Here is a 25,630-nt window from a genome sequence, read left to right as displayed (position 1 = left end):
GATGAAAAGTCATGAGCTTATGTTTCTCCATCACCAGCTTCAAATGTAAGCTTTTCTCCAACTTATTAATTCATATCGAAAATTCATATTTGCATTGTTTAACCTTCTCAGTGGTGATTTTAATTATTTCCTCTTTCCATCTTGTGGGTGTAATATTAAAGTCAGCCTGAATGTTTTTTCCCTCAGCTCCGTCGATAACAGTATCGCTGTTATGTTTCATAGATAATGGTGCACTAATAATGAACTATTGATTAAAACATTTTGTATATTTCTGCGTTTGTAGTTCATTTCTCATCTGTTCCTCGTGTATTTTCCTTTAAATATTCCATTGATACTCATACTTTTTTCCAGCCTTATTCTTCTTTTGACATTGATAGCCACAGTGGGAATGACCCGCCCCCCTTCCCTGCTTCCACTGAAAGTTTTTCCAGACGGAAAGGATGATACCGGCTTCAAAAAACAGCAGCTCAGTTGTGCATGTTTGAACCGGAGTCGGACACGGATGACGGAGAGGCTGAGTGTGTGTTTTGGGGGTGTGGGAGGATTGCCAGTCACCGTCTGCGAGAGACTGTGTGACATTAACTGTTAGTAAAAGCTAAGGTTCTGCAGTTCTGCCTGCAGACACACACACACAGCGAGACCGGTGCAGAATGTAGAGCAAAACCAATATCTTAAACTAGCATCTGGAAATCCGAGGATGCGCGAGGACATCACACCCTCACATTTTTATCATCTGTGCATTTGTTATAAAATGTTGATACTGAACCCTCATAACTATGAGTTTAAATACCAAAGCAGCTTTGTATTCCTTCAGGTTAGTGATAAGTGATAATAGATAAGCCTTTGAACTGCTGCTCACAAAGACAACAATATATTGGTTCTTTGGAAATATTAGGCAGGGCCACCACTGTCCAAACTACAAGCTCCACCTTGGAGAACCATAACAGTACCTTAGTCCAGGTGTGATGTGGAAACAGAAACAAGTTTCAAATGACTCACTTTCTCAAGTCTTAAAAAAGTGAATGTTTCCATGATATCTCCCAATTTAAGGCTTTTGCTTCCTCCTCTTCTGCTTCCTCGGACTTCATCTTGGTAGCTGCCAAACGCCGATTCAGTACCTGATAAACCCCAGACCACTTATCTTCTCAGAGGTGGTGAAGGACATCTCCATTCTGGACGGGGAAAGGTCTAAGGTTTTCAAACATTACACTGAAGAATTGGCATACAAAGGGCTCATTATAAAAATGAAGTGTCACTGTAGCCTGTCAAATGCATTAAGGGAGAGAATGACTTTGGGGGTGCTGGATGCAAGGAAGAAACTTGTTAATGACCTCCTTGAAATGGATTTCCACACAATCTATATTTTTTGCAACAGTACAGTGCAAAAACCACAATTCACACGCATAACAAAGGCAAGGCTGTGGGAGAAAAAGGTGTGTTGCTGAACCGGTCTCTCTGCAGACGTGACCTTTTGTCAACAGAGAATTATGAAATGAAAAAATTCTTGAAACCACAACCCGAGGCTGTTACACGCTTTAAAATGTGTTTGCAGGAATAATGGACAGTGTTGCACGGTATCCTCAATGCCAGAGTTTTCTTTTCCTTTTTGTTTTAAATGTATGTTCAATTTAGTTCAATTTTATTTACATAGCTTCCATTACAACACTAGTTGCTTTCCATTGAAAAAATGTACCTGCAAAAAATTCCTGTTTTCACATTCGAAACATTTTGATAACTTAGTGGTTTTATCTATTATACAAAGAAAAAGTGATAATTGTGCAACTTTGAGAAAAATACTTACTCATTTCGAGCTAAATATCTGTTTGGTGCACTATAGATATTTTAGGATACAAGATGTTTCTGTGGCATGAAAGAAATTAAGCATTGAGTGTGTGATTACTGAAAAGTGTCATAATAACAACTACAGCCACATTAATCTCGTCTTATATAAAGTGCACAGTGAGAACCAATCATTTGAAGACTCCTTGCATACCAGAACCAGTCTGTCCACCGTGTTGGTCAGTGAGATATTTAGTGAGCACAGTAAATAATAATGCCTCTACTCTAAATTTATGAGCTGAGAGGAAGCTAGGAGAAACGCTGGGCTGGTAAATGTGCTGGGGGAGTTATAAGCAAACACACAGGAAAGCTAATGGGCTGATTAGACAAATGTAAGCAATGCATTTCCTTAGGCAGGAGACGAGAGAAACAAAGAAAGGAGAGTATTGCTCCCTCTCTTCTGCCAATCATGTGTCTGCACATCTTCACTGTGTTCTTGGAAATGTGCGGCGCACCCACACGGACACACAAAGACCGAATTAAAGAATCCGAGTAGCTGTCTTTTCCACGTCCCTTCTGGTACAGAAACCCTGATGTTCTGTCAGCAGCGCTGCCACCACATTAAAGCTTTTTATTTGCAAAGGAGTTTGTGTGACAGATGGTGAAGCCACATGTCGGTAGATGTGTGCATCTGTAACTCAGAGAGAGAGAGGGAGATGAAAGAGACAGCAAAAGACTGACTTACTGACCAGGCTGAGCCTAAATCTATCCCTAAGCCTGCAAGTGATACATTTTCATGCCTACAAGACCAGATAGTGACAGTTTGACATTGTTATCTCATCATTTTATGGGGGAACTACATGCATGCTCATGGATTTGGAAAAGGTCAAATGTACCTGTTTACCTTCATGCCACCATGGAGCAATGTTCCAATATTCCTGCTAAAACTGAACATTATGGTGCCTAAGCAGATAAGTGGAGCTGGGATTATCTGCTCCAGCCAGCTGTGCACAATACACGTATTTACTGTACATCCCAGGTAGATTACTGCAAATCAATAGGAGTTACATGCAGGATTATTGTGGGACAGACCACAGGAAACATGTATGAGTACATTTTACTATTACTAATACTATTACTGCCATTTAGCAGACCCTTTTATCCAAAGAGACTTACATCTGAGACACAGACACCATGCAGCAATTAGGGGTAAGGCCTTGCTCAGGGGCCCAAGGTGGTTCATCAAAGTGCCATTTGATACATGAATATCTCATAAATAGCACTAAAATACTGATGATAGAAAATATTGATCAAAGATGATTTACAATTTTCCACAGGGACTATAGTGTGGGAAAAATAACTAAAAAAAGAGAAAAGCATGAACAGAACTCGTCTAAATTCAGGAAAATGTAAACACGAATGTGCCCTTTAGCTAGGAAGCCCAACGCATCCTGGATGCCAAACATAACATCTCCCCTGTAGTATTTATATCGCTTACACATTAAAAGATGACATATTATAGTGTTTTACACAAACTTAACACGGTTATCAATATTGTAAATGAGGTGTTTGTGGCATGAATTGGTCAAAACACCCCACGGATCTCTTTTTAAAACCTCTTTTCACCCTGTATAAACTCCACCTTAAATGCAAATGAGCCTCATCTCTGCCCCTCTCTCTTCCCCACGGAGACACACCCCTCCTGGCCTCCATTGAAAACTTTTGCAGAGGGAAAGTTACGGAGAGTGCCGCTGAGAGCGGGTGTGTTTAGAGGACGACTGTCAATTAGTGAAAGAGAAAGACTAATGCAAGCTGCAAGTTTGACTGCAGCAGCTAAAAAGCTACGCGGATCCTCCCACAAACACACACACACACACACACACAAACACACACACACTGAGTGGGGGAGACTGGTGCAGGCTGTAACGGTTAAGTCTCCCTTTATTAAGATGAACAACCCCGTTATCTTTACAAGGACACCACACCTGCTGCTAGTCTGTGTAAGTGGGCAAAGACAGTCGCCGTATAAAGTATAAAGTCATGAACACCATGCACTGCTCACACTTTTAATATGACTCTAGTTGCCAATCCAGCTCTGTCTTGCCCCAGGTTTGTGAATCAGTTTGATTCAAAGTGAAATTAATCATCTGTTGTTGGCATCTGTTGATGGCGGGGGCCTGTACAGCCAAAACCTGAGCACTTCCAATGCCTTCCAGCTTTGGGCTTGATAAGTCCATGAGCTCAAGCTGGTGAAAACAGCAGTGTAATTCAGAATCACGCTCCTCTGTGCAGCTGCGGTCCAAATTAGGTAATTGGATCTTATGTGATGAGGTCCTCAACAAATTGGACATGAAATATAGCTATGAAGATCACAACCATTTTTTTTGTAAATATTCTCATTTCTGCTGTAAAATCATAACATGGGAGTCAAGGGAGAATGACTCCCCTTAGGAGTCATCCCCCAGTGGCCAGTCGAGGAACTGCAGTCTTTCCTATTTCCACATTAGTTAAAATGTTGGCACTTGGTTAAAACTCACTTTCATGGTTTTCTTATGTGATTTGTTTGCGTCCTGCTACCATGCAGAGCCTATCGATGTTGAAATGTTGCAGTAGCTAGGGACTATCCACCGCTAAATGGTGCTTTTAGTTAAACTCTTAAAATTGAAATGAACATAAATTTGACTGATTTCAAATGTATGTCTATAGTCAGAGAAGAGGGGCTTCGCAAGGCTCGTAAACATTTCCACAATCATACCAAGTTTATTGAAATCAGACACCCTTAACACTGCAATAATAATAATAACAATAATGATAATATTAATAATAATGATGGTAGCCTCCGTCACTCTCAGTTAGCCTCCAGGAGCTGCATACTGTGGCACTTCTGTACCGACGTCAGTGTAGTAAAGAGGACGTAGCTCCTTCAGCACCAAAATGAGTCAACAAAACGATATTTTAATGTTGTGGCTCATATAATCATGTTACAAGGTGTGATGAATGATATTGAACACATACAAGGAGTTTTTAGAAACGGTGTTCAAACATTGGGGGATGTGTTTGACGAAAACGGACTGTGCTTGTTTTCAAAACTTTGTGAAATTTTTACCTGGTACTTCTTTTTTTTTTTTTCGGGTGATGATTGATTTGTATTTTATTTTGGTTTTTGTGTGTCATATAAACATATTATGTATGGAAAAAGAATATTATGTTGATCGGTTTTCAACTATTAAATGTCACATACATAAATATAATAATTAATAACAAAAAAAAGGAGTTTTTAGAAACATTGTTAATGCACAACGAGTATTTTTAATTCCTTTTCAGTATCAGATGACATTCTACCCTCAAATCATGCAAAAGTAAATGGATTTTAACATCTTTTCAGTGTTTTAATAGAGTCTCACAAAAATGACTTTCATAGAAAGTCAAAAAGAAAGTTGGTTGTGTTTTCAAATTTCAGTCACAGTAATTTCCTGTGGCTTCTGAGGGGCCGATGTGGATATATCTTCAGTGGATTAAAGCCCAGGTGTGTGTGTGTTGTTGCGCATGCCGATACCAGCGTGTGTGAAGTCTCACACGTGTGATGTGATTGGCGGTCTGCAGATGTGGTGCACACGGTGACTGCTAATCCCCAGGATACACACACACAGTAGGTACGAGTGTTGTGTCTGAGAAAGGGAAGGGAGGTGAAGATAAGAGAGGGAGCAAATAACATGGACTTTACAGGAAATGATCCAGGGAAGCTGATTACTGCCGAGGAAGCAAACAGGCTTCAGGCTGCACTATTTTCCACAAAACAGTATTTGCATTCAAGGTGGAAGCCTCAGCCTTTAGTGGATTTAATTTTGATAAATGGCAATGACAGTGGTACAATTGACATGGAACGAGAAAAAAAAGAGCTTCAAATAATGATAAATGTGGTGGGAGGGCTTTTTTTTTAGATAAGTATTTGGTCGTGCATCTGAGATTTGATTGCTAAATAATTGACCCACAATATGAAAAAGAGAAATCACAATAAAAGCTGCAGGACTGCTCATTTGTGGACTCGTGGCTTCTTATCTTGGCCACTATGATTCCTGACAGGAGCTTACATGTTGTGCAGAGACAAGTTGTACGAGGGTAGTCAGGTGGAACCCCCCCTTGGGGATTCTGCGTGATTAGGAGGATTTGGGCTTAGGTCAACCACCCAAGGCGGGCATCATCCATTAGCAGTTGTCTCATTTGTGCTGCTAGGTATTCGTGGAGGGCAGTCATTTAGTTTCTTTGGCCTTCAGGTGTGTAGCATCAGTCAGGTGCTGTCTAAATCCTCACACTTTAATGGATGTCTGCCAGTGCGATGTTCACCGGTTCCTGATCTGGGAGATTACTGTAGTCAGCTCTCAGGTCCCCTGCAAATGCTGCAAGACTGTTAAGTGATACCTCCCCCCACCCCCCCACCCACATGCTGCTCCGGTACTACTCAGTCCAAGCATTTACTTCCTACCCTGCTGCTGAGAGTATACTTTGAACGGTTCAGTAGAGAGCATCCTGTTTGTTCTCCTGGTTTCCCAAGAGAGCTCTCACCATCAGGGCCTGGACTAAGAACAGCTGACGGTGTCCTTGAGTGTTTGCTACCAGCTCGTCAGCAATAGATCCGTTTGGATTGAGTTTCTTTTTTATTACTTCTATTACTTTGGTTATATTGAAGAACTTTTATCGAAAAAGAGCAAAACAAAAATGAAATGCTGTTGAATGTGTGTGTGTTTCTTAGCCACACAAATCTGATTTTGTTAACCAGGCGATAAAACGAAATATCGGGACAGAGACTCACAGCCTTAATGTGACTAAAGTTATATGTACATGGAAATTGCCAGGTCAGGGACTGGAAAACTAGCAGACTTGGCATAAAAGTATTTGATTATATTACAGCTCCCAAACGGTGGAATATGTTGCTGTTACGCATACGACTTATCTCTTCCACATTGTGAGATGTTAATTGTATTGGTTTTAGTCATGCTTTTATGTATGTCTTTGACTTTTATTCTTTATTTTATTCTTATTTATTTTATTCCACGTATTCAGCTCTTTGGTCAGTGTTTGCTGTTTTTAAAATGTTTTATAAATATTGTTGGCTTGACTTATAAGTCTTTATCAAGCAGGAGATGGCAGGTGACGTTAGCAAGACATCACTGTTTATCTAAAACATGGCATTACACTATTAGTCTCTGTAGGGGTGCAAAGGTTAGTCAACGTTGTCGACAAAAATATAAATAAATTAAAAATTAAATAGTCGTCAATTAATTAAAATGTTGACTATTGTCCGTGACAAAAAAAATCAACAGAGTGAGGCATCTTTTTCATTCCCCTCTCTGCTGAGAATGTCATCCAGCCGCTATTTTCACCGCACGTGATTTTCAACAGAGTGAGGCATCCTCTTACCTCTGTTCAGGTTCAGAATTACACATGCGCAACAGAGTACAGCGCCAGGTAAACAATATGGCGGTTCTTGATGTATAGATCACATTGTAAAAAGATTCAAAAGAAATATCGATTCAAAATGTACTTTTTGTTCTGCAAATTCGGAAACGATGACTCACTTATTCTGGCTGTGCCCCATTGTTCAAACTCTTTGGAGTGATATGTGTAATTTTGTGTCTGAAAGCATTGAAACTGATTTCCAATTATTTTGGAAGGATGTGTTGTTTGGCGTTTTTGACCATGTAACAATTAGAACAAAGCCAAAAGAAACATTTATTATTAATTTGTTGATTATTCTTGCAAAATTCCACATCCACAAATCCAAATTCTTACACAAAAAACCCTCTTTTTTTACTTTTCATTGTGAATTAAATCAGTATCTAGACTATATTAAGTTTTCTACTAATTCAAAAGCAATCAAAATCATAAATGTATGTAAATGTATGCTTTCTGTTATAATTTCATTCCCCTGGCTGGTTATAATGTGTTGTGCTTTTTGTTTTGTTTTTTATTTGAGTTATACTCTTTATATGTTATAATTCAACGTGAAATTGCATAATGTGAATATTTGTTATCATTGTACTTTTTTGCAAATGTTAAAAAAAAACTACACATTGAACCATTGTCCATCTTTTTCTTCTTTTATTTTAATTAGTGCAAAATTTAAACAACCTCTTGCAAAAATGTAAAAGCTGAGAGCTAAATAAGAGCCATTTCATGATAATGAGATTGTTTCATCAGAAGTTACTTGCAGCCCTGATTCTCAGCAGCAGAAACACAAAATTAAGTTTTGTAATACAAACATTGCAATCACAAGCTTGGCTTTAGAGGAAAAAGTATAAACATTAAAAAGATGTTTTGCGTTAGAGTTAAAACCGTGTGTGTGCGAGTCCCTACATCAGGTCAAGGACCTTCACACATCCCCTCTTGCCTCTCTTCCAGAAGAGAACCACACGCTACGAATCCTCCTCTACGCGCTCATCTTCTTCCTGAGTGTGTTCGGCAACCTGCTGATCATCGTGGTGCTGACGGTCAACAAGCGCATGCGCACCGTCACCAACACCTTCCTGCTGTCGCTGGCTGTCAGCGACCTGACGATGGCCATCATCTGCATGCCCTTCACCCTCATCCCCAGCATCCTCAAGGACTTCATCTTTGGCGCCACCATGTGCAAGATAGTGTCCTACCTCATGGGTGAGTAGATCCCCCCTTTATAGTAAAAAAATCAGCTTGTTTGAATGCAGATGTTTTTCTTTTTTAACATTTACACTGGAAGGAAAACAAGTTATGAGCATAATTTATTACTGCTGGGATTTTGGATGGTCTCAGCAATGCCATCAGTCCTCCTGAAGTGTTCCTCCAGGAAAGCTGTTCATCACCCAAGCTGGGAAAATAAAGCAGGAACAATACAATTAAGCCATAATTTAAACAATCCACAACGATATCCCCGTGGCAACGCATGATTGTCAATACTTTTCAGTGGAGTTCAGCAACATTAACTTTTGGTTAATGCAAAAATAGCAAATAAAAAGTCTCCATCCTCCAACTGTCACACGTTAGAGCAGAATATTTTTTCAATATGTTCTCTGGAAAGCCATTTATATGAAATAATAATGAAACTGAAGCAGCAAAGCCACGCTTCGGTGTCGTGGGGTACATGAGAGGTCAAGTTCCTCCTGATGGAGGTAGGAAGTGCGTCAGCCGTTGGCAATTTCAGTCTGTTTGGACAGAAATGTCAGGAATAATGTTGAAAGGACAGCGTTCATGTTCAGGAATATGTGCTGAAGATTAAAGAGAAAAAGAGACGAATAAGACTTTTGTTTTACAAATATCTGGTAGCATTGACGCAGAATTAGAAAAGAGACTTTATCAAGTTAATCAAATCGAAAATTATACTTCATATATGACATAAGCATCATTGATGCATATATTTTCAACTTAATTCATGTTTTTATTCTTATGCGTATAAATCTTTGCTTGATAATTGTGAGTGAACATACCGATTGATACAGGAACGACACAACGATGTTGCTTGTCCACAGCTGATAAAATGTAATGCTCATTCAGATATGTTGTAATGGTGTTCCAAACAATAGCTTCCCCTTTAGGTCATGTTTCTCAAAAATCCAGCAGTTTCACAATTAATTTATCCCTTAAATTTCAATTCAGGCAACAATTGAATTAACTTCGTTTTTCTTTGACAGCAAGCAAAATGAACAAAAAAAATCCATTCCACAAAACAAAATAAGATGCTGGAAGACGAATGTTTCGTGCAAATCATGCAGATCTTAGCGATGCCAGTAATTCTGACGACAGCACTGTCATCAATCCCTTATTTGTTAATCCTTCTCACAAACTTCTTGAATCTGAACAATGTTCCTCTTAAATTAGGTGTAGCGTGTTTTCCATTTGTGCGGCTACCTACTGCAGATTACGGTCTCTCAAAATTGAATACATGAAAGAGCTTCATATTACCTAGAACTGATGAGAGATCAGAATGACCTGAAATTCTTCACTTCTCTCTGAGTGTTTCCTTCGCACGATCACACCATTATGAAGGATTTTCATGATAATGTCACTTATGTCGAGATGCCTTTGATATTCATAGGAACATTATCCTCACTTGTTGCAGTCAAAATTAAATTATGTTCTCTGTTCGTTCAGCTGTCCTGGCGCTGTGACAAATACACACACATGTTATTAACACTTTCAAGACAAGCAGCAGCAGTTCTTTACTTTTGGAGTTAAGCCAACAAACCCAACCTGGAACTTACTGACGGGGATATGTCATCATTTTGGGAGTTAACTTATCCATGGGTTTAGAATGGGGTTAATACTAAATAGCTACTTTCCTCTGTGAATCCAATAAGACAGGCAGACGAAGCCCCTGGAAGCCCCTTGACTCCTGATTTAATAAGTGACAAACTCAACTTCCTCATAACTACAAAATGTTCCAGTTTAGGAGTTGTGACCTATGCATTTATCTGGTGTAAAAACAACCGTAGAAATCTTGAATAAACATATACACACATGGAAGCGCCGCTGCCTGGGCGCGGTGATTGGCTGCAGCAGCGCTGTTGCCGGGCAACAAGTGGCAACAATCTCACTCTCAGGCTGAAGCCAACTGCAGTCCATCTATTGCCCACAAGAGACCTTCTCCAATTTGAATTTTTCTTTTTTGTAAATTTATGTAAAGCAATGATATGAAGTGTTAAATTCTGATCAGCCAGTGTGGCTAGCGGCTATCACTTCCTCATCAGCCTTCGTTATGTTAGGAAAGCTGGTAAAAACAGCCCAGTATCAGGGAAAGCCAGCGATCACTTCAGTCTTCTTCACTAAGAAACAATATGAAACGACATATTCTGCTGCCAACATTCTCCAGCGGCTCTGCAGCTTCCCTGGGATGGACGACCTGGTAGCCAAGGCTAACTTTGATTGGCATAGAGTAAGCGTGTTCCAGCCAGCTTCCCAGGCCTGTTTGTTCCGCCCATTTGTATATACCAGGGGTCGGCAACCCGCGGCTCCAGAGCCGCATGCGGCTCTTTAGCGCCGCCCTAGTGGCTCCTGGAGCTTTTTCAAAAATGTTTGACCTTTCTTTTTTTTCTTCTTTTTCTCCCTTTTTTTCTCTTTTTTTTCTTTTCTTCTTTTTTTTCTTTTTTTCTCTTCTTTTTTCTCTTTTTTTCTTCCCTTTTCCTTTCCTGTTTAATCTCGACATTTCGACTTTTTTCTCTACATTTTTTACTTTTTTCTCGACATTTCGACTTTTTTCTCAACATTTTGACTTTTTCTCCAAATTTTGACCATTTCCTCGACATTTCGACTTTTTTCTCAACATTTCGACTTTTTTCTCGAAATTCGGACTTTTTTCTCAACATTTTGACTTTTTTCTCAACATTTCGACTTTTTTCTCGAAGTGCATAATGAAAAAAACAAACTCCCCCAGTTATAACTAATATAGAAACATGCAGCATGTGTTGCCTTCATTCTAAGGCTGATACAAGATTTCATTTTTTGCGGCTCCAGACATATTTGTTTTTTGTGTTTTTGGTCCAATATGGCTCTTTCAACATTTTGAGTTGCCGACTCCTGTTATATACAATATAATACAGGGAAAAGGAGGCTTTAAAACCACCCTGCGGTAAGCCTGTGAGTGATGACACTCCTTAACCGTATTATATATATATATATTAATCAATTAAATATCAATTAAATATAATTGATTAATCAATTAAATATATATATATTATATTTAATTGACCCTTTGTCAAGACCCGCCCCTGTTGCTAAGTCGGACAAAACTGTCGTCTCTCCCATCCACTTCCATTGTAAAAACTGGTTTTTACATCACTTCATTTCTAATTATTGTACCAAAGAAAATCAACAGCAACTAAATATAAATAAAAAGGAACACTTCAGGTACTGTGGAGTGAGTTTAAAAAACTGGGGTTTTCGGTGAAAGCAAGATATTTTGATTAATTTAGCAGATAGCACGGTGGAAGGCCGTCTACGTAGCTTTATCCAAAGCATTTTTTTGTAATTTACCATTGGTTTTGGGATGAAATGTATTCCTGTGATTCTCTCTGGGTAGCGGGTGTCACTTTTACAAGTTCCCCAAGGACACCACTTAACCATTTTAGGATAAATAAAACACTTTTGCGATATGTTGTAGCCTGCTGTAGAGCAGACTTTTTTGGCAGTAGATCGTTTTTCTGCCAGTTTGGGGATAAAAAATACACTGCACTCTCACTACACTACAAGTGTTCCTTTTACAAATACAAAGTTTAAAAAAACAATCCAGTGATTTAAATTTCGATACAAAGCAAGCAAAAACTAGCTTTTTCCATTGATGTGAACGAGAGACGGCTGTTTTGTCCAACCGGATATTCTGCCCTGGATGTAGCAATGGAGAATGATTTTTCTGATTGGTCAGTCAGAGACCAATAAGAAGGCTGACAAAGGATAAATTGTGTAAATGTAACCCAATATTTTATTCCCATATCCTAACCGAGTAGTTTGGTTTGTACAGTAGGCTATGTGTAACTAAAGAAAAGTTAAAAATGAGAGACGTACTGTATGTGCAGTGACTCTGTCCCAGACGTATTGAGAAATCTTAATAATGGAAGTGCTGCAAATTTTAATATCACAACATTGGTCGTGTAGCATCCCAGAACAATAACCATCCCAGACGGCTTCCCCCGTCACAGCCGGGCAGAGCAGAAGCAGCTAGATACTTGATAATGAGCACTTTCGTGTAGAAACTCGCAGGATCACTGCCTTATCTGCTGAGCGTATCCGTGTCAGCCGGATTCAAGCACTGCACCACAGATTAGATCAGAATGTAAATCGTATTGAGATTTAATGCAAACGAGGGCTTGAGAAATCATGTTCCAGATGATTTTTGGGAGTGCCATGCTGCTGCTTTACATATCTGTTTTTTAACAACACGACGCAGTCTTGTTTAGTCTTGTTTAAGTATCACACATTCGTCAGTGAGGTGGAGTACATGATGTTTCAGGGCGCAGACAGAAAAGGGAAATAAGAAAAAAGATGATCATGACCGAATATTCAGATGAAATGATAAACGTGTGAAGAGTAGTTTAAAACTTGGAACAAGATTTCTCTGCCCCCCCTCCCCTTCCAAGCATACAGACACACAGGACATGAACAAAGAGTAATTTCCTAACGTTTCCTCCGGGAGGGGGGACGTTAGATTGTATCCTTTGTAAAGGCCAGTATGATTTCCTTTTCATTTAGAGAACCGTCCCTGTTTCTCCACCTAACACTGCACCTTCCTGCATCTATCTATCCATCCATCCATCCATCCATCCCATCCATCCATCCATCCATCCATCCATCTATCCATTTAAACCTAGAAAAGTGTATTAGAGCCCAAATTAAAAGTTTAACCACAAATTAAAACTATTACAAATAAAACGTTTAATGCAAGTCAGAATAATTTGGTGGAAAAACAAAATACTGATCTATTCTAATTTGCAACTTGCACTTGTTACGTGAATAAAGGATCTTTTTACAATTCCTATCAAGATCATAAGAAAAGTTTTACTTCATGCAATGATCCTGCAATTTAAAAGGAATTAATTAGAAAGGATTATATATCAAATGTTTGACCTGTGAGTTTTATGCTGTAATCCATCTATCCATCTACTCTATCTATCTATCTATCTATCTATCTATCTATCTATCTATCTATCTATCTATCTATCTATCTATCTATCTATCTATCTATCTATCTATCTATCTATCTATCTATCTATCTATCTATCTATCTATCTATCTATCTATCTATCTATCTATCTATCTATCTATCTATCTATGTAAATAAATGTCTAAGAACAGACAGTAGCATGTATATTTACTCACGTTTCATTCATCTGTTCTCTCCAGGTATATCAGTGAGCATCTCCACATTTAGCCTGGTTGCCATAGCGATTGAGCGCTACAGTGCCATCTGTAACCCCCTGAAGTCTCGGGTGTGGCAGACCCGTTCCCACGCGTACCGCGTGATCGCCGCCACATGGGTGCTGGCCTTCGTCATCATGATCCCGTATCCCATCATCAGCCACCTGGAGCCCATCCAGCGCTCTGACAACAGCACGGCGCACCAGTGCCGCCACCAGTGGCCGCGCGCCGCTCTGGAGCAGACCTGGTGAGTGTAGAGAAGGTGCAGGGTAACAGGAGTCGACAGCACAGAGTCAAATCTGCAGCCGTGGCAAAAAATGAGACCTGCTGAGGTTGTTATGGTTTGACAATATGAAGGATGACACATCGCCAAAACTTCTTAAATGCATAGAAATGTATTATTTATTTTTTATATGAAAAAACAAAATGCTTTGATTTAAAGTTTAAAGTGCTTAAATAGCATTGAACTTGCATGACTGTACAGACAGCCAATCATACTAGCAACTGAAATAGCCTCCTATGCTACGTATGTCCACATCAGCCTAGATGTAGCTATAATATAGCTACAGGTGAAGGTTGGAAAATTAGAATATGGTGTAAAAGTGAATTTATTTCAATAATTCAACTTAAAAGGTGAAACTAATATATTACATACTCTCATTACATGCAAAGCAAGATATTTTAAGCCTTTATTTGTTTTAATTTTGATGATTTGAATTGTTTATTGATTTCATACAATATTAACATTTTTTGAAATTTTTTATTTTGGGTTTTCATAAACTGTGACCCATAATCATCAAAATTATAACAAATAAAGGCTTGGAATATCTCACTTTGCATGGAGTAGGAAATAATACATTTGTTTCACCTTTAGTTGAATTTACTGAAACAAATTCAGTTTTGCAATATATTCAAATTTTCCAACCTTCACCTGTATATTTGACATCAATAAATAACAGAGAGCGTACCAACATATGTTGCTGTCTTTAATATATCCTGTTCTTTATTTTGCTCATTATTGTTAGTTTATTGTTCATGTGTGTGCGAGTGTGTGTGCGTGTGTGACAGACGTGCATGGGACAATTGTGAGATACGGAATAAACTGCGTTCCATGTAGGTTCAATACGGAACGCAACTTTTAATTCCCAATTACGTAACAATTCCGTATATCAAGGGACGGGTGGCAAGCCTGATGACACATATTTTGCGGAATAGCAGCATTAAGGGGGTGATTTCTGTTTCCAAAAGGTGCTACATGTCCTCAATTAAGGTTATGAGGCCACTGTCTAATGGTGCTTTTCCACTAGTACCTACTCAGCCCGGCTCGTCTCGTCACGCCTCGTCCCGGCTCCACCCGCTTTGTCCTCGTTTGTTTTTCCACAGCCAGGTGAGAAGTGGGGTGAAGTTGGGGTGAATCTGCTGTGACGTACTCGATTGCGCAACCGCTTTGTGTCGGCGCAAATGAGAAAATCAGCTGGAGCTGCGAGCGGCTGAGAGAAAAACACAGCTCCTGGTAGATCTGATCGTTCCTTATCACCCATCTACATCCCTTTTTTAATTCTCTCGTCAGCCACCAGGTTTATGAACATCTGCACCTCAGAGTTGGATCACCAAACAGACGTTTGCGCTGTATAATAAAATCGCGGCAAGCCGCGAGTCTCTCTCGCGCTGACTCCCGCTTCCTGATTCAAACGTGTGACGGCCCCGCCCCCCGACCAATCGGTGGCACGGAGGCTGATGACGTCAGAAATAGTCCCGGCTCAGCCCGGTTAGAACCTCGGCAGAAAAAATACAGAAAAAGTATCTGCTTGGCACGGCTCCACCCGCCTCGGCCCGTAGTGGAAAAGCGCAAGACGGGGGCGTGGCGGGTAGAAGCCCGCTGAGTAGGTACTAGTGGAAAAGGGCCATAACAGTCTGGCATCTATCATTGTACAGAAAAGATTATACACGTCTGGAAAACACTTGAGGGTTTCCAGTGTTACCAGGACGTCTGCAAGTCTACCCCCTACATCAGCCCGTGCGATGGCCTGTAGGACCATCTTAGGTGCTACAGGCCTCAGTTAACAAGAAAGACAGAAAGAAAGAAGGGAGGGGGAAAATCTCTCGCTCCCATGAAGTGAAACAAGCTCTTCCAGTAAGTTAATTAGTATAATAAATCATGATATTCTTCCTCTACTCATTAACTGTATTTATATAACTTACAGACAGGAGTATTTTCCAGTGTCTCAGCCCCAAAACAAAGATAAATCTGGATTAAACTAAACAAGGGAGACATATTTGTACATGTTGAGGTCTGAGGAGGAAACTAAAGCCTGTACTAGTGAAAAATATCTTCTTTTTCCCCCTATCCTCTTCTGATTATAAACACCTGGATGTCTTATGTCTCTTTCGAGTACAACACTTTTTGTTGACCTTAGTCCTCTCAGCAGAATTTTCTCTCTCTCTTTTTTTTTCTTTTCTCTTCTTTGTCTGCCACGAAGACTGAAGGAAACACACTCACGCACACATACACAAAAGAAACCTTTGTTTGAAGATTAAAATGCATATATATGCTTTAGGTTTTACCAAACTTGGTATTAACTATTAATATATGGGAAAAAAAAGAAAAAGAAAATAATTATTTCATCATTAATTCAGAAAAGCAGAGCAGGAATTTTTGCTTGTAAGAATAAAATATATATATAAAAAAGAAATGTCATGAATTAAAATAAATACACTAATGAATGAATGAGACATGTATGTCATGAATTCAGAGAAACAGGACTTTGATTTTTCAAATGCAGTCCACTGCTGTCCTGTTTTGAGCAGCGTTGTGTTTATAGAAACTTGTGCAGCATCCTTCAGAGCCACCGTTATCTTACAACTTTTGCATTCTTTGAATCACTGGCACTGACATCCCCCTTCAGATAAAACTGTCCTCTCCGTGACAGGTGTTTAGAAGTTTTAAACCAATTTGGTGCAAATGCTGAAAGTGTTCATAATGAGCAAGAAATTATGATTTAGATAGCTTTACTGTAGAACGTCTTTTCTATCCAAAATAGACATAACAGCAAACCCTAAAGTTCTGAAATGTATCAATGAATAACATTTCTCAAATAATATTCCTCACTCGCAAAGTGGAATGTTTACCCATAATGCACAGCGGCACAGTTGTCAAAATCCAAATGCAGCATATTAGCACAAACACTACATACAAATGGTCAGGCACGGTGGTGAAAGGGTGATGATCTGGGCTTGTTCTGCAGCCACAGGAAGCTGGTCGACCATGAACCTCTGGGTGTGTGGAAGTATTTTACCGTAGTTTCAAACCTGGAGACTGAGGGTTGGCCAGAACTGGATCATGCAAGTGCGCCGGTAAATTCACAACAGAGTGACTGAATCTGAATAATTGCGCATCGACCGTCCCGTTCAAATCCAAACCTGGTTCTAACAGAAAAGCTGCAGCGCGACCTGAAATGAGATGTGAGTAAAGAAGAGTGGACCGAAACCAAAATGAGAGAATCATTCACATGTAAAATGTACAATGTATTAAGTGGGATGTTTTATTCATCAACCATCTCTTTTCTCAGCACTTCAACACCCCTCATGTGTCTGTTGTAGGTATGTTCTACTTCTGCTCATACTTTTCGCAATTCCCGGGGTGGTGATGATCGTTGCCTACGGGCTGATCTCCAGGGAGCTTTACCGAGGGATCCAGTTTGAGATGGGCAACAAAAAAGACTCCACTGGTGAGGCCACGCACGCTGCACACGCTCAGGGGGCTTGGTGGCCCCTGAGATCCCATTAAAAGTAGAATATCTCAGTCTGCAAACCACTTAAATCCCGTTGGAACTGAGAACACGGTTCATGCTCAACACCCCCAACATGCTGGCAGTTGCTTCATACTTCTCATCTTGACCTTTTTGAGTTATTCAGGTAGAAATAATACAAACACTGGTTTAAAAGACATGACACCGCTCTCGTAGGCGGTGGGCCAGTAGATGTACAGTACCACTGTTCCAGGTTTGGACCACAGACACTGTTTAAGGTCCTGGACTCTTTTAGCTTGAAGCCCTGTGTTCTGTTCGCCTTCGTCTTGAAGTAACACGACTGTCTGTGAAATATGTTTATTGGCAGTTTTTTTTAAAGCATTTTTTAGCCTCAGCATTGATTTCCAAAAACGATTCACGTCTGTTTTCAAAGCAGAGCCACCCAAGCGCCGGAAGGTCCCAGTCGATCCGACTTCCAGGAGATTTTTCCAGACTGTCTCAATCTTTGTCCAAGTCAGTTTTAGAGATGTTTATTTCTATAAGGCTCACTCGCTCTGTGGTGCTCGTTTTATGCCACCAAATGAACCTAAACTGAACATCTTTTTAAGCAAGTTCAGTACAATAGAATATTGATCTGTTATTGTCTATTATCATTATTATTTTTTATATTGGTTATCTGATTCCAGGAACAAATATAGTCTCCGCATCAAGCGTCTTCACCTTTGTCAGCATCCGCCCGCCAAGTTCCAATGTTAGCATTCACGTATTTCCACATGGTTTATGTAAAAGATGAAGAATTGCCCTTTAATCATGATTTCATTAGCACCATTATCGCTGCAGCTTGAACTGGAAAATAAACACATACAGATTCATAAAGACAAACAGAATTAAAAGCAAAGAGGAAAATGAGGGTGAGGAAGAGGACAACGTCCTTCTCCACAACGAAAATTACATTAAAAAAAGAAGGAAAAAAGGCAGTTTATGTTATTTATCCTTGTATTGCATCATTTTGTACTTTTTCCTTCGTAGAAGGAGGATTATTAATTCTGTCAGCGCCTGTAATGTCTCTCGATGGACGATCACCGAGGATCAGCTGCTGTTGCTCATCACTTTTCAGCCCATTAGGGTGAGCAGCTGCTCTTTCATCGAAAAAATGATAATAATAATAATAATTTAAAAAAAGAGGCCGAGCTACTCAGAGTAAACCGTACGAATGGATGCACTCATGGGTCAGAAATGAATAAACTGGCTACAATCACAACAGTGACTGAGAAAAAATTATTTCTAAGCTTTGAGATATTAACATTTGTTTAAATAAATATTCCTCCAGATGCCATAAATCATCATCATATCCACCCATCCATTCATCCATTTAAACCCAGAAAAGTGTATTAGAGCCCAAATTAAAAGTTTAACCACAAATTAAAACTATTACAAATAAAACTTTTAATGCAAGTCAGAATAATTTGGTGGAAAAACAAACTACTGATCTATTCTAATTTGCAACTTGCACTTGTTACATCAATAAAGGATCTTTTTACAATTCCTATCAAGATCATAAGAAAAGTTTTACTTCATGCAATGATCCTGCAATTTAAAAGGAATTAATTAGAAAGGATTATATATCAAATGTTTGACCTGTGAGTTTTATGCTGTAACAATGTTGTTATCACCTGATCAATGACAAGGTGACCAGTTCCTCAACCGAGTGTTGAGTTGTGTTGAGTTCAGTCGTCGTGGATATGATCTTTCCCCCTCTGGTATCCCATGCAGATGTGAAGAACGGCCTGACTTCGGCAGCGTCCACCGGCAGTGACGACGGAGACGGGTGTTACGTGAACGTGGTCAAGCGGCCGCACTCCGTGGAGATGTCGGCCATGGCCACGTCCAGCAAGATGATCAAGGCAGAGCGGCCGCGCAGCAACACGTCGGAGGCCAAGCTGGAGGCCAAGAAGCGAGTCATTCGCATGCTCGTCGTCATCGTGGTGCTCTTCTTCATCTGCTGGATGCCGCTGTACTGCGCCAACACCTGGCGGGCTTTCGATGACAGCTCCGCCAAGCGGGCCCTCTCGGGGGCCCCCATCGCTTTTATCCATCTGCTGAGCTACACCTCCGCCTGCGTCAACCCCATCATCTACTGCTTCATGAACAAACGCTTCCGCAAGGCGCTGCTCTCCACGTTCTCGTGCTGCGCCGCGCCTTGCCGCCGACGCCGTCGCCGCGGGCTACGCGACGAGGAAGACGTCATGGCGACGGGCGCGTCCATGTCCAAGTTCAGTTACACCACAGTCAGCACCATGGGGACCTGCTGAGGGGGACGGATACAGGCCCGGCCCGGAGGAGAGTTACCACGGCAACAAGGCACCCAGCATCTTCTCATGGGGACAGTATTGGGAAGTGGAGAAACATTTATTGTAGCACTATAACATCCTCAACCATGACTGTGAGTATAAGTGTGTAAAGGTTATGAGATAAAAACCCAGTTTAACTGCACCTGCAGACATTTTTTGGAAAAAAATCCAAAAACGGAGAATACAATAATTTATTTTCACAGTTGACCGAGACAACTTGTTTGCTCAGATGTTTACAGTGGGGCATGAGCTTGTTTTTGTGGCGTCGATGATTGGAGCGGGCTTCATGTGATGTGAAACAGACTTGGGAAGCTACCAGGCAACGTGTGTAGCTGCAAACATCGCCAGCCCATTTTAAAACGTGTTTTACATTTTGCTGTCACTTGTTGAAATCGGTCGATGTTAACGATGGTAGTGCTGTTGCCTTGCGGACTAAGTGCCTGCTTCTAAACGCTACGATGCTGTTTCGTGTGGATTCGCCTCATTTATTCCTCACGAGCAAGAAAATCTCGCTCTGGTGATTCAACGTGTCCCGATGGAAGATGATTAATGAGTGGGCGGGGCTTAATAAGTTCGTAAACTAAGTATTAACCGACATGTGATTCCTTCTTATTGTAGAATATCTCATTTGCTCTTCACTGACAACATCTTGATAGAAGTCTGATTCATTAAAACATTCCTTACATTATTATAATCCATACCATTTCAGAAGAAAAAACAACCCCATAAATACTCTATAAGAGATAAAAGGACATGCAAAACCTACCAAACCCATTAAGTGCATATATGTGCATTTACAAAATATTAATGCAACCAGCTGAAGAAGTAAATTCTGAAGAAAAAAAAGCTGCAGCCCGGCAGCCCCTTTGGTCCGGGAGCATCACCGAGACACACAGTTACCGGTCTCTTATAGGTAAACTAGTCAACAGAAATGAACATATGTTTTTATAATTCACAGCACGCTCAACTTTACACCCTGAAAGCTCTCAAATCCCATCAGACAGGATTTTATGATAAATTATAATCCTTTCCAAACCCTAGTTGAGGAGGCTTGATACCGAAGCCGTAGCCAACAGTGAACAAAAGATGAATTCATTTTTATATATAACCTGGTAAAAAGTACAGAGAAAATAATAATAAGAAAAATCTTTTAATCAACTGTGAGGATCATGGGATTTCTTATGTTATTTCCTCATACATACTCTTGAATGTAGCGTAGTTTGGACTGGATGGATTATAAATGAGTTATGTTCCTCTCTAACTTTGAGGAGGAGAAATCCTCCCAAAGACGCAGCGGTGCCATCAGTCTAAAAGGGCCATTATGGAGCATCACATGACGGCCGCTGGGCTCGCCCGCAGGATACAGAGTAGCTGCCAGATCTCAGTCTTCTCTTTGTTTTTTCGCCTTGCCTGCCTCGTGTGCCTTTGACTCAGCTGCCCCGACTCCATGAACAATAATCGCATCACAATGCCGGCCCTGCCAGGCTCGGCCGGCGAGCACATCGCAGAGCGCATCACAGCACAGGGCTGTCAGTCTGGCATGATGAATGGGCTGCCTCTCCATCCTTATACATGTGTGTCGTCTTAGTTATTCGTTTCTGTTTAAACTGCAGATGGTGCACCGTTTGGGATTTCTTGTGCGAAACATATCATTACTGTTTGAGATATAAATCATACAGGTAAACTAAGAAAAGCATCTTAATTCGTGTGATACGGAACATCTTGTTCATGCACCCAAACCTGAAAATCCTACTTTCCATCAATTAGTATGTGCTGCTCTTTCCCCGATTACTCAAACACAGGTGACGGCCTCACGCAGGCCGTCAGCGATGCTCCGGCTGTCACAGACTGTGATGGCTGCAGCATTATCGACTGATCCCCTCTGTCACTGTGGCCTTATCTTGGAAACACAAGAGGCAGACATTAATCTCATTACCATCATTTAAGCTTGATGACCCTGTTCTGATTAGCAATCGCATCAGGCTTCAGCATTTTACCGCTGCGATAAAAAAAAAAGCCCATTAAACCAAAATCAGAAAAATGGAAAATGGTCTTTCAACCAAATCTCCTGTCGAGACCAGAGATATGCAGACATATTTCCTGTAGTGAAACAACCAGCAGGTAAATACTGTATGCATTTGCCGATTTAAGAAAATAAATTACTAAAATTGAGGTACACAAGGAGGCGGAGGTGTCTGAGCAGAAGTGCACGAATGAAATAAAAAATCAATCAGTGAACAGTCTGGCTGCTTCGGTAAAAACAGGAGCTTCTGGGGCGGTGGGTGGGGGGTTGGGGGTCGTCGCCGTGGGGCCCTGTCCCTAACCGGAGGGGGCCTTGAGGGTCTATAGGGGGGTTACCTCATGGCGGTGGGGCGGGGTTGCTGGGGGGGGCCCAGGTGGGGGCCGTGGCCTGGGCGTCTCCGGTCCATTCCGGGGGGGGGCTGGGCTGTGGACGTGGGGGTCCCACTCGGAGGGCCCGGCTCTGCCTGGGGGGGTGGAGTCATTCTCAGGTGTCTATGTCTTATGTCGTCAGTATGAATGGAGGGATGTTGGGCCATTTCCCCCTCCGCCTGGGGGCTCCGGCAGCGCTGGGGGCACTCATGGACGTGCGGTGGGGCCCTGGCCCAGCTCGGCGGACTGGCCCCCGTCGACCTGGATGGCCGGCGGGGGAGCGTAGGCGCCTTCCAGGGCCAGCTCTGCTGGCCCTGGACTGTCCCGCGTGGCCCGGTACTCCCCGCCCCATGGTTTTAATAACACCGTAGACACCGCACACTCAACATTTAATAAATACATTTAACAAGGATACTTAGCATCCTGGAGGGAGTTTTTATTGCATTAGCCACATGCACTCAACACCAGGGTCGGGAGGGGGGCCCACATCACCCGCGTTCCCTCGTCGGCCTGGGACGGGCGGGTCACGGTGCCCAGGCCTGGCGGGGCTCGTTGTGCAGCCTGGGGTGCCTTCTGGCGGTGCTGGACCCCCCCAGGGAGGGGGAAAACGGTGCGTGATTGTGCGTCTTTGTCTGTGAGAATGCAGTATGAAAGGGTCCTGCCATGGAGGATTTGGGCCTCCATTGGCAGGACAACAAAATTTTATAATTTATTGATATTATTATTATACAAAGATGGTTATTAATATTATTGTATATTATATTCTTATTATTATAGACATTGGATGGGTGAATGGATGGATGAATGGGATTCCTGGGTCTGGGGCCCTCCATTGTCGGGCATGCGCGGGTATCGTCGTGTTGGGGGGGGTTCCCTCTCTCCGGGCCCGTCTCCGGTCCCCCCCGCTGCCTCCGCGGCGGGGCGCCCCTCTGGTCCTGGAGGGCCACTTTCGTGGGGGCGGGTGCGCCTGCCCGCGTCGGCGGCCCGGGCGGCTCTGTCTCTCCGGGCAGGCTGGCCCCCTGCCGGGTGGGGGTCGTTGGCCTGGGGGGTGAGGGCCTCCTGGCCACGTGTCCGGCCCGGACCGGGTGGTCAGGGCTCGCCTGGATCCCGGTCCGCCGCCGCGGGATCCCTGGCTGCCTCTTCCCGTAGTCGTGGGGGCCCCGCCCGCGGGCCCCGCTACATATACATACACACACACGCACACACAAACACACATATAGACATATACATCGGCTCGTTCACCTGAATGCTGGCTCTGTAGTTTTTGGGGTTAGTTAATCGCGGTAGCTTAGCTTAGATTGTGATTGGATCTCAAGACTTGAGACGGTTGCTGCTCGTGTTTTGGCCGGTTCCGTGCCGGTTTTGTCTGTTCTTTTTTGTTTTTGTTTCTCTTTTTTTGCAGATTTCCAGTGCTCGACATGCGCCTCCATGTGTGTTTTCGCGTCCTGGATTAGCAGCGGATGTCTGTCACTCTGCAGAAAGAGGGACATAAAAAATCAATTTGCTAACTTTACAAAGGTTCCCACAGAGTGTCAATACGCAATCTGTTAAGCTCTAACCTTTGCTTTTGAAGGGTCAACAAATGCATTTACTGCCTCTTCAACAGAGATTTGGATGCCAGTGCGTTGTATTTATCAGACAATAGTTTCAGAAAACCTGTTCAAATACTGAGAACCATGGTGAATGCATAAAATCAGAAACAAGAGAGCTCGAAACCATCCAAGCAAAGCTGAATAATAGGCCGACTGTGATGCTTTTAGCTTTAGATGATCCAACTGTGACTCCAAGCTTTGTGACTGATTTCTAACGAGGTAAATGTCCTACCTTCCTTACAGAAATGCAAATTCAGGGGCTGCATGAATTTGCAGAACTTGGCCAACCTATAATATGCAGAGGGATAATGAGGACAAGAGGAACTGGATAAGTTGAGATGCAGATGTTGGAGGGCTGCACACGGGCTCAGAGAGGCAGAATCAATCTGGGTGGACCAGGTATACTGCGTACTGCACATGCAACGTAGTATATGGTATTTAATTCTTACTGATCCGGCAGTCGGTATTATATTGTATCCCATCCTAAAAACAACTATACAAACAAAGGCCTGTCATTTGACCACTCTAACCCTTGTGTACGTTCAGGCGTGCTGCAGTGGAAGCGCTTGTATGACTTGCGTGTAGATTCTTCAGGCCTGGACATTTAGCAGATGACACCACCCACAAGTCTTTATGTCAAACCATTCAAAAGTTATGGCAGAAAGTAGGAACTATCAGATATCGACCAATCAGATGAAGGGGCGGGGCTAATTTGCAGCAATTATGTTGAAGGACTCAAAACCATGTCCGATGACACCACCCACGAGTCTTTATGTCAAACCATTCAAATGTATGTTAAATGTATAAACTGATGTCTGTTGCCACAGTACTATTTGCTGGCACTATGCTGTGCCGAAAGCAAATTCTGCCGACTTGTCGTGCAGTCCTTAATAAATAAATTGAATTGAATTGAATTGAATTGAATTGAATTGAATTGAATTGAATTGAAGGGGCGGGGCTAATTCAGGCCAATGAAGGTCAAGTACTCAATACTGAGTCTGATGACACCACCCACATGTCTATCACAACTCGCTCAAAAGTTATGGCAGAAAGTAGGAACTATCAAATATGGACCAATCAGATGAAGGGGGGTCGCGCTTTTTGGCGCCTATCGTCGCCACGGTAATGCTTTTGACTGAGAAAAGTAATGCCCATCGTCGCAGGATCTAGACGCACATTTTGATGTATAACACACGTAACTTTCACTGGGTGCACGTTACGGTTCGGGCCGTATTAACGGCCGAAGAAGTGGCATAAATTGCGGCAAAATTACACAATTAATTCAAAATGGCCGACTACCTGTTTGGTTTCGGCCATGGTGCCAAGAGACTTTTCTTTAAGTTGCGACATGATACAGGTGTGTGCCGATTTTCGTGCATGTACGTCAAACCGTATTGTGGGGCTTGAGGCACAAAGTTTTGTAGGGGGCGCTGTTGAGCCATTTTGCCACACCCATTAATGCAAACCATGAAATATCAAATTTATCACCAGGCCTGGCTTGCATGCAAAATTTGGTGACTTTTGGGGCACGTTTAGGGGGGCAAAAAGGCCCTCATTTCGTCGGAAAAATAAAGAAAGAAAGAAAGAAAGAAAAAGAAGAAAGAAGGAAAATTCCTACAGATACAATAGGGCCTTCGCACCGTAAGTGCTCGGGCCCTAATTATGGCTTTAGAAAGAAGAAAGAATCAGCTAAAATCTTAAATGGCATCTCCAACCTTTCAGAAAACCAAGAAAATTGCATTCGGTGCATCACCCTATCTTCCTATTCCAATACGGAAAATGTTATCAATAAAGTTCACCATGATGTTACTGCACAAATCAACGTGCCTCTTCAGAAAAACTTTGGAGTTTGCTGAATGTCACATCTTTTGTGCTAATTTATTCCAAAGAG

General features: G+C 41.8%; 2 protein-coding genes across 2 annotated transcripts in view; one reads left to right on the top strand and one right to left on the bottom strand.

Annotated features, from left to right (window-relative positions):
- Positions 1 to 6,397, bottom strand: part of pdzk1 (PDZ domain containing 1) — a 49,640-nt gene extending 43,243 nt beyond the window's left edge. Inside the window, exon 1 of the mRNA XM_061723360.1 lies at positions 6,394 to 6,397. The gene's annotated coding sequence lies outside the window, so the exon portion shown is untranslated. The remainder of the gene's footprint in view (positions 1 to 6,393) is intronic.
- cckbrb (cholecystokinin B receptor b) overlaps positions 1 to 19,961 on the top strand; it is a 33,275-nt gene extending 13,314 nt beyond the window's left edge. Inside the window, exons 2-5 of the mRNA XM_061723362.1 lie at positions 8,179 to 8,430; positions 13,642 to 13,903; positions 17,257 to 17,384; positions 19,179 to 19,961. Coding sequence (XP_061579346.1) covers positions 8,179 to 8,430; positions 13,642 to 13,903; positions 17,257 to 17,384; positions 19,179 to 19,717 — 1,181 coding nt within the window. The 3' untranslated portion in view covers positions 19,718 to 19,961. The remainder of the gene's footprint in view (positions 1 to 8,178; positions 8,431 to 13,641; positions 13,904 to 17,256; positions 17,385 to 19,178) is intronic.
- The last annotated feature ends 5,669 nt before the right edge of the window (positions 19,962 to 25,630 follow it).

Source organism: Cololabis saira, chromosome 6 (genome assembly GCF_033807715.1).
Source record: "Cololabis saira isolate AMF1-May2022 chromosome 6, fColSai1.1, whole genome shotgun sequence".
Classification (NCBI taxonomy): Eukaryota; Metazoa; Chordata; class Actinopteri; order Beloniformes; family Belonidae; genus Cololabis; species Cololabis saira.
Note: the sequence above shows the minus strand (reverse complement) of the source record. Positions and strands in the feature narration are given on the sequence as shown.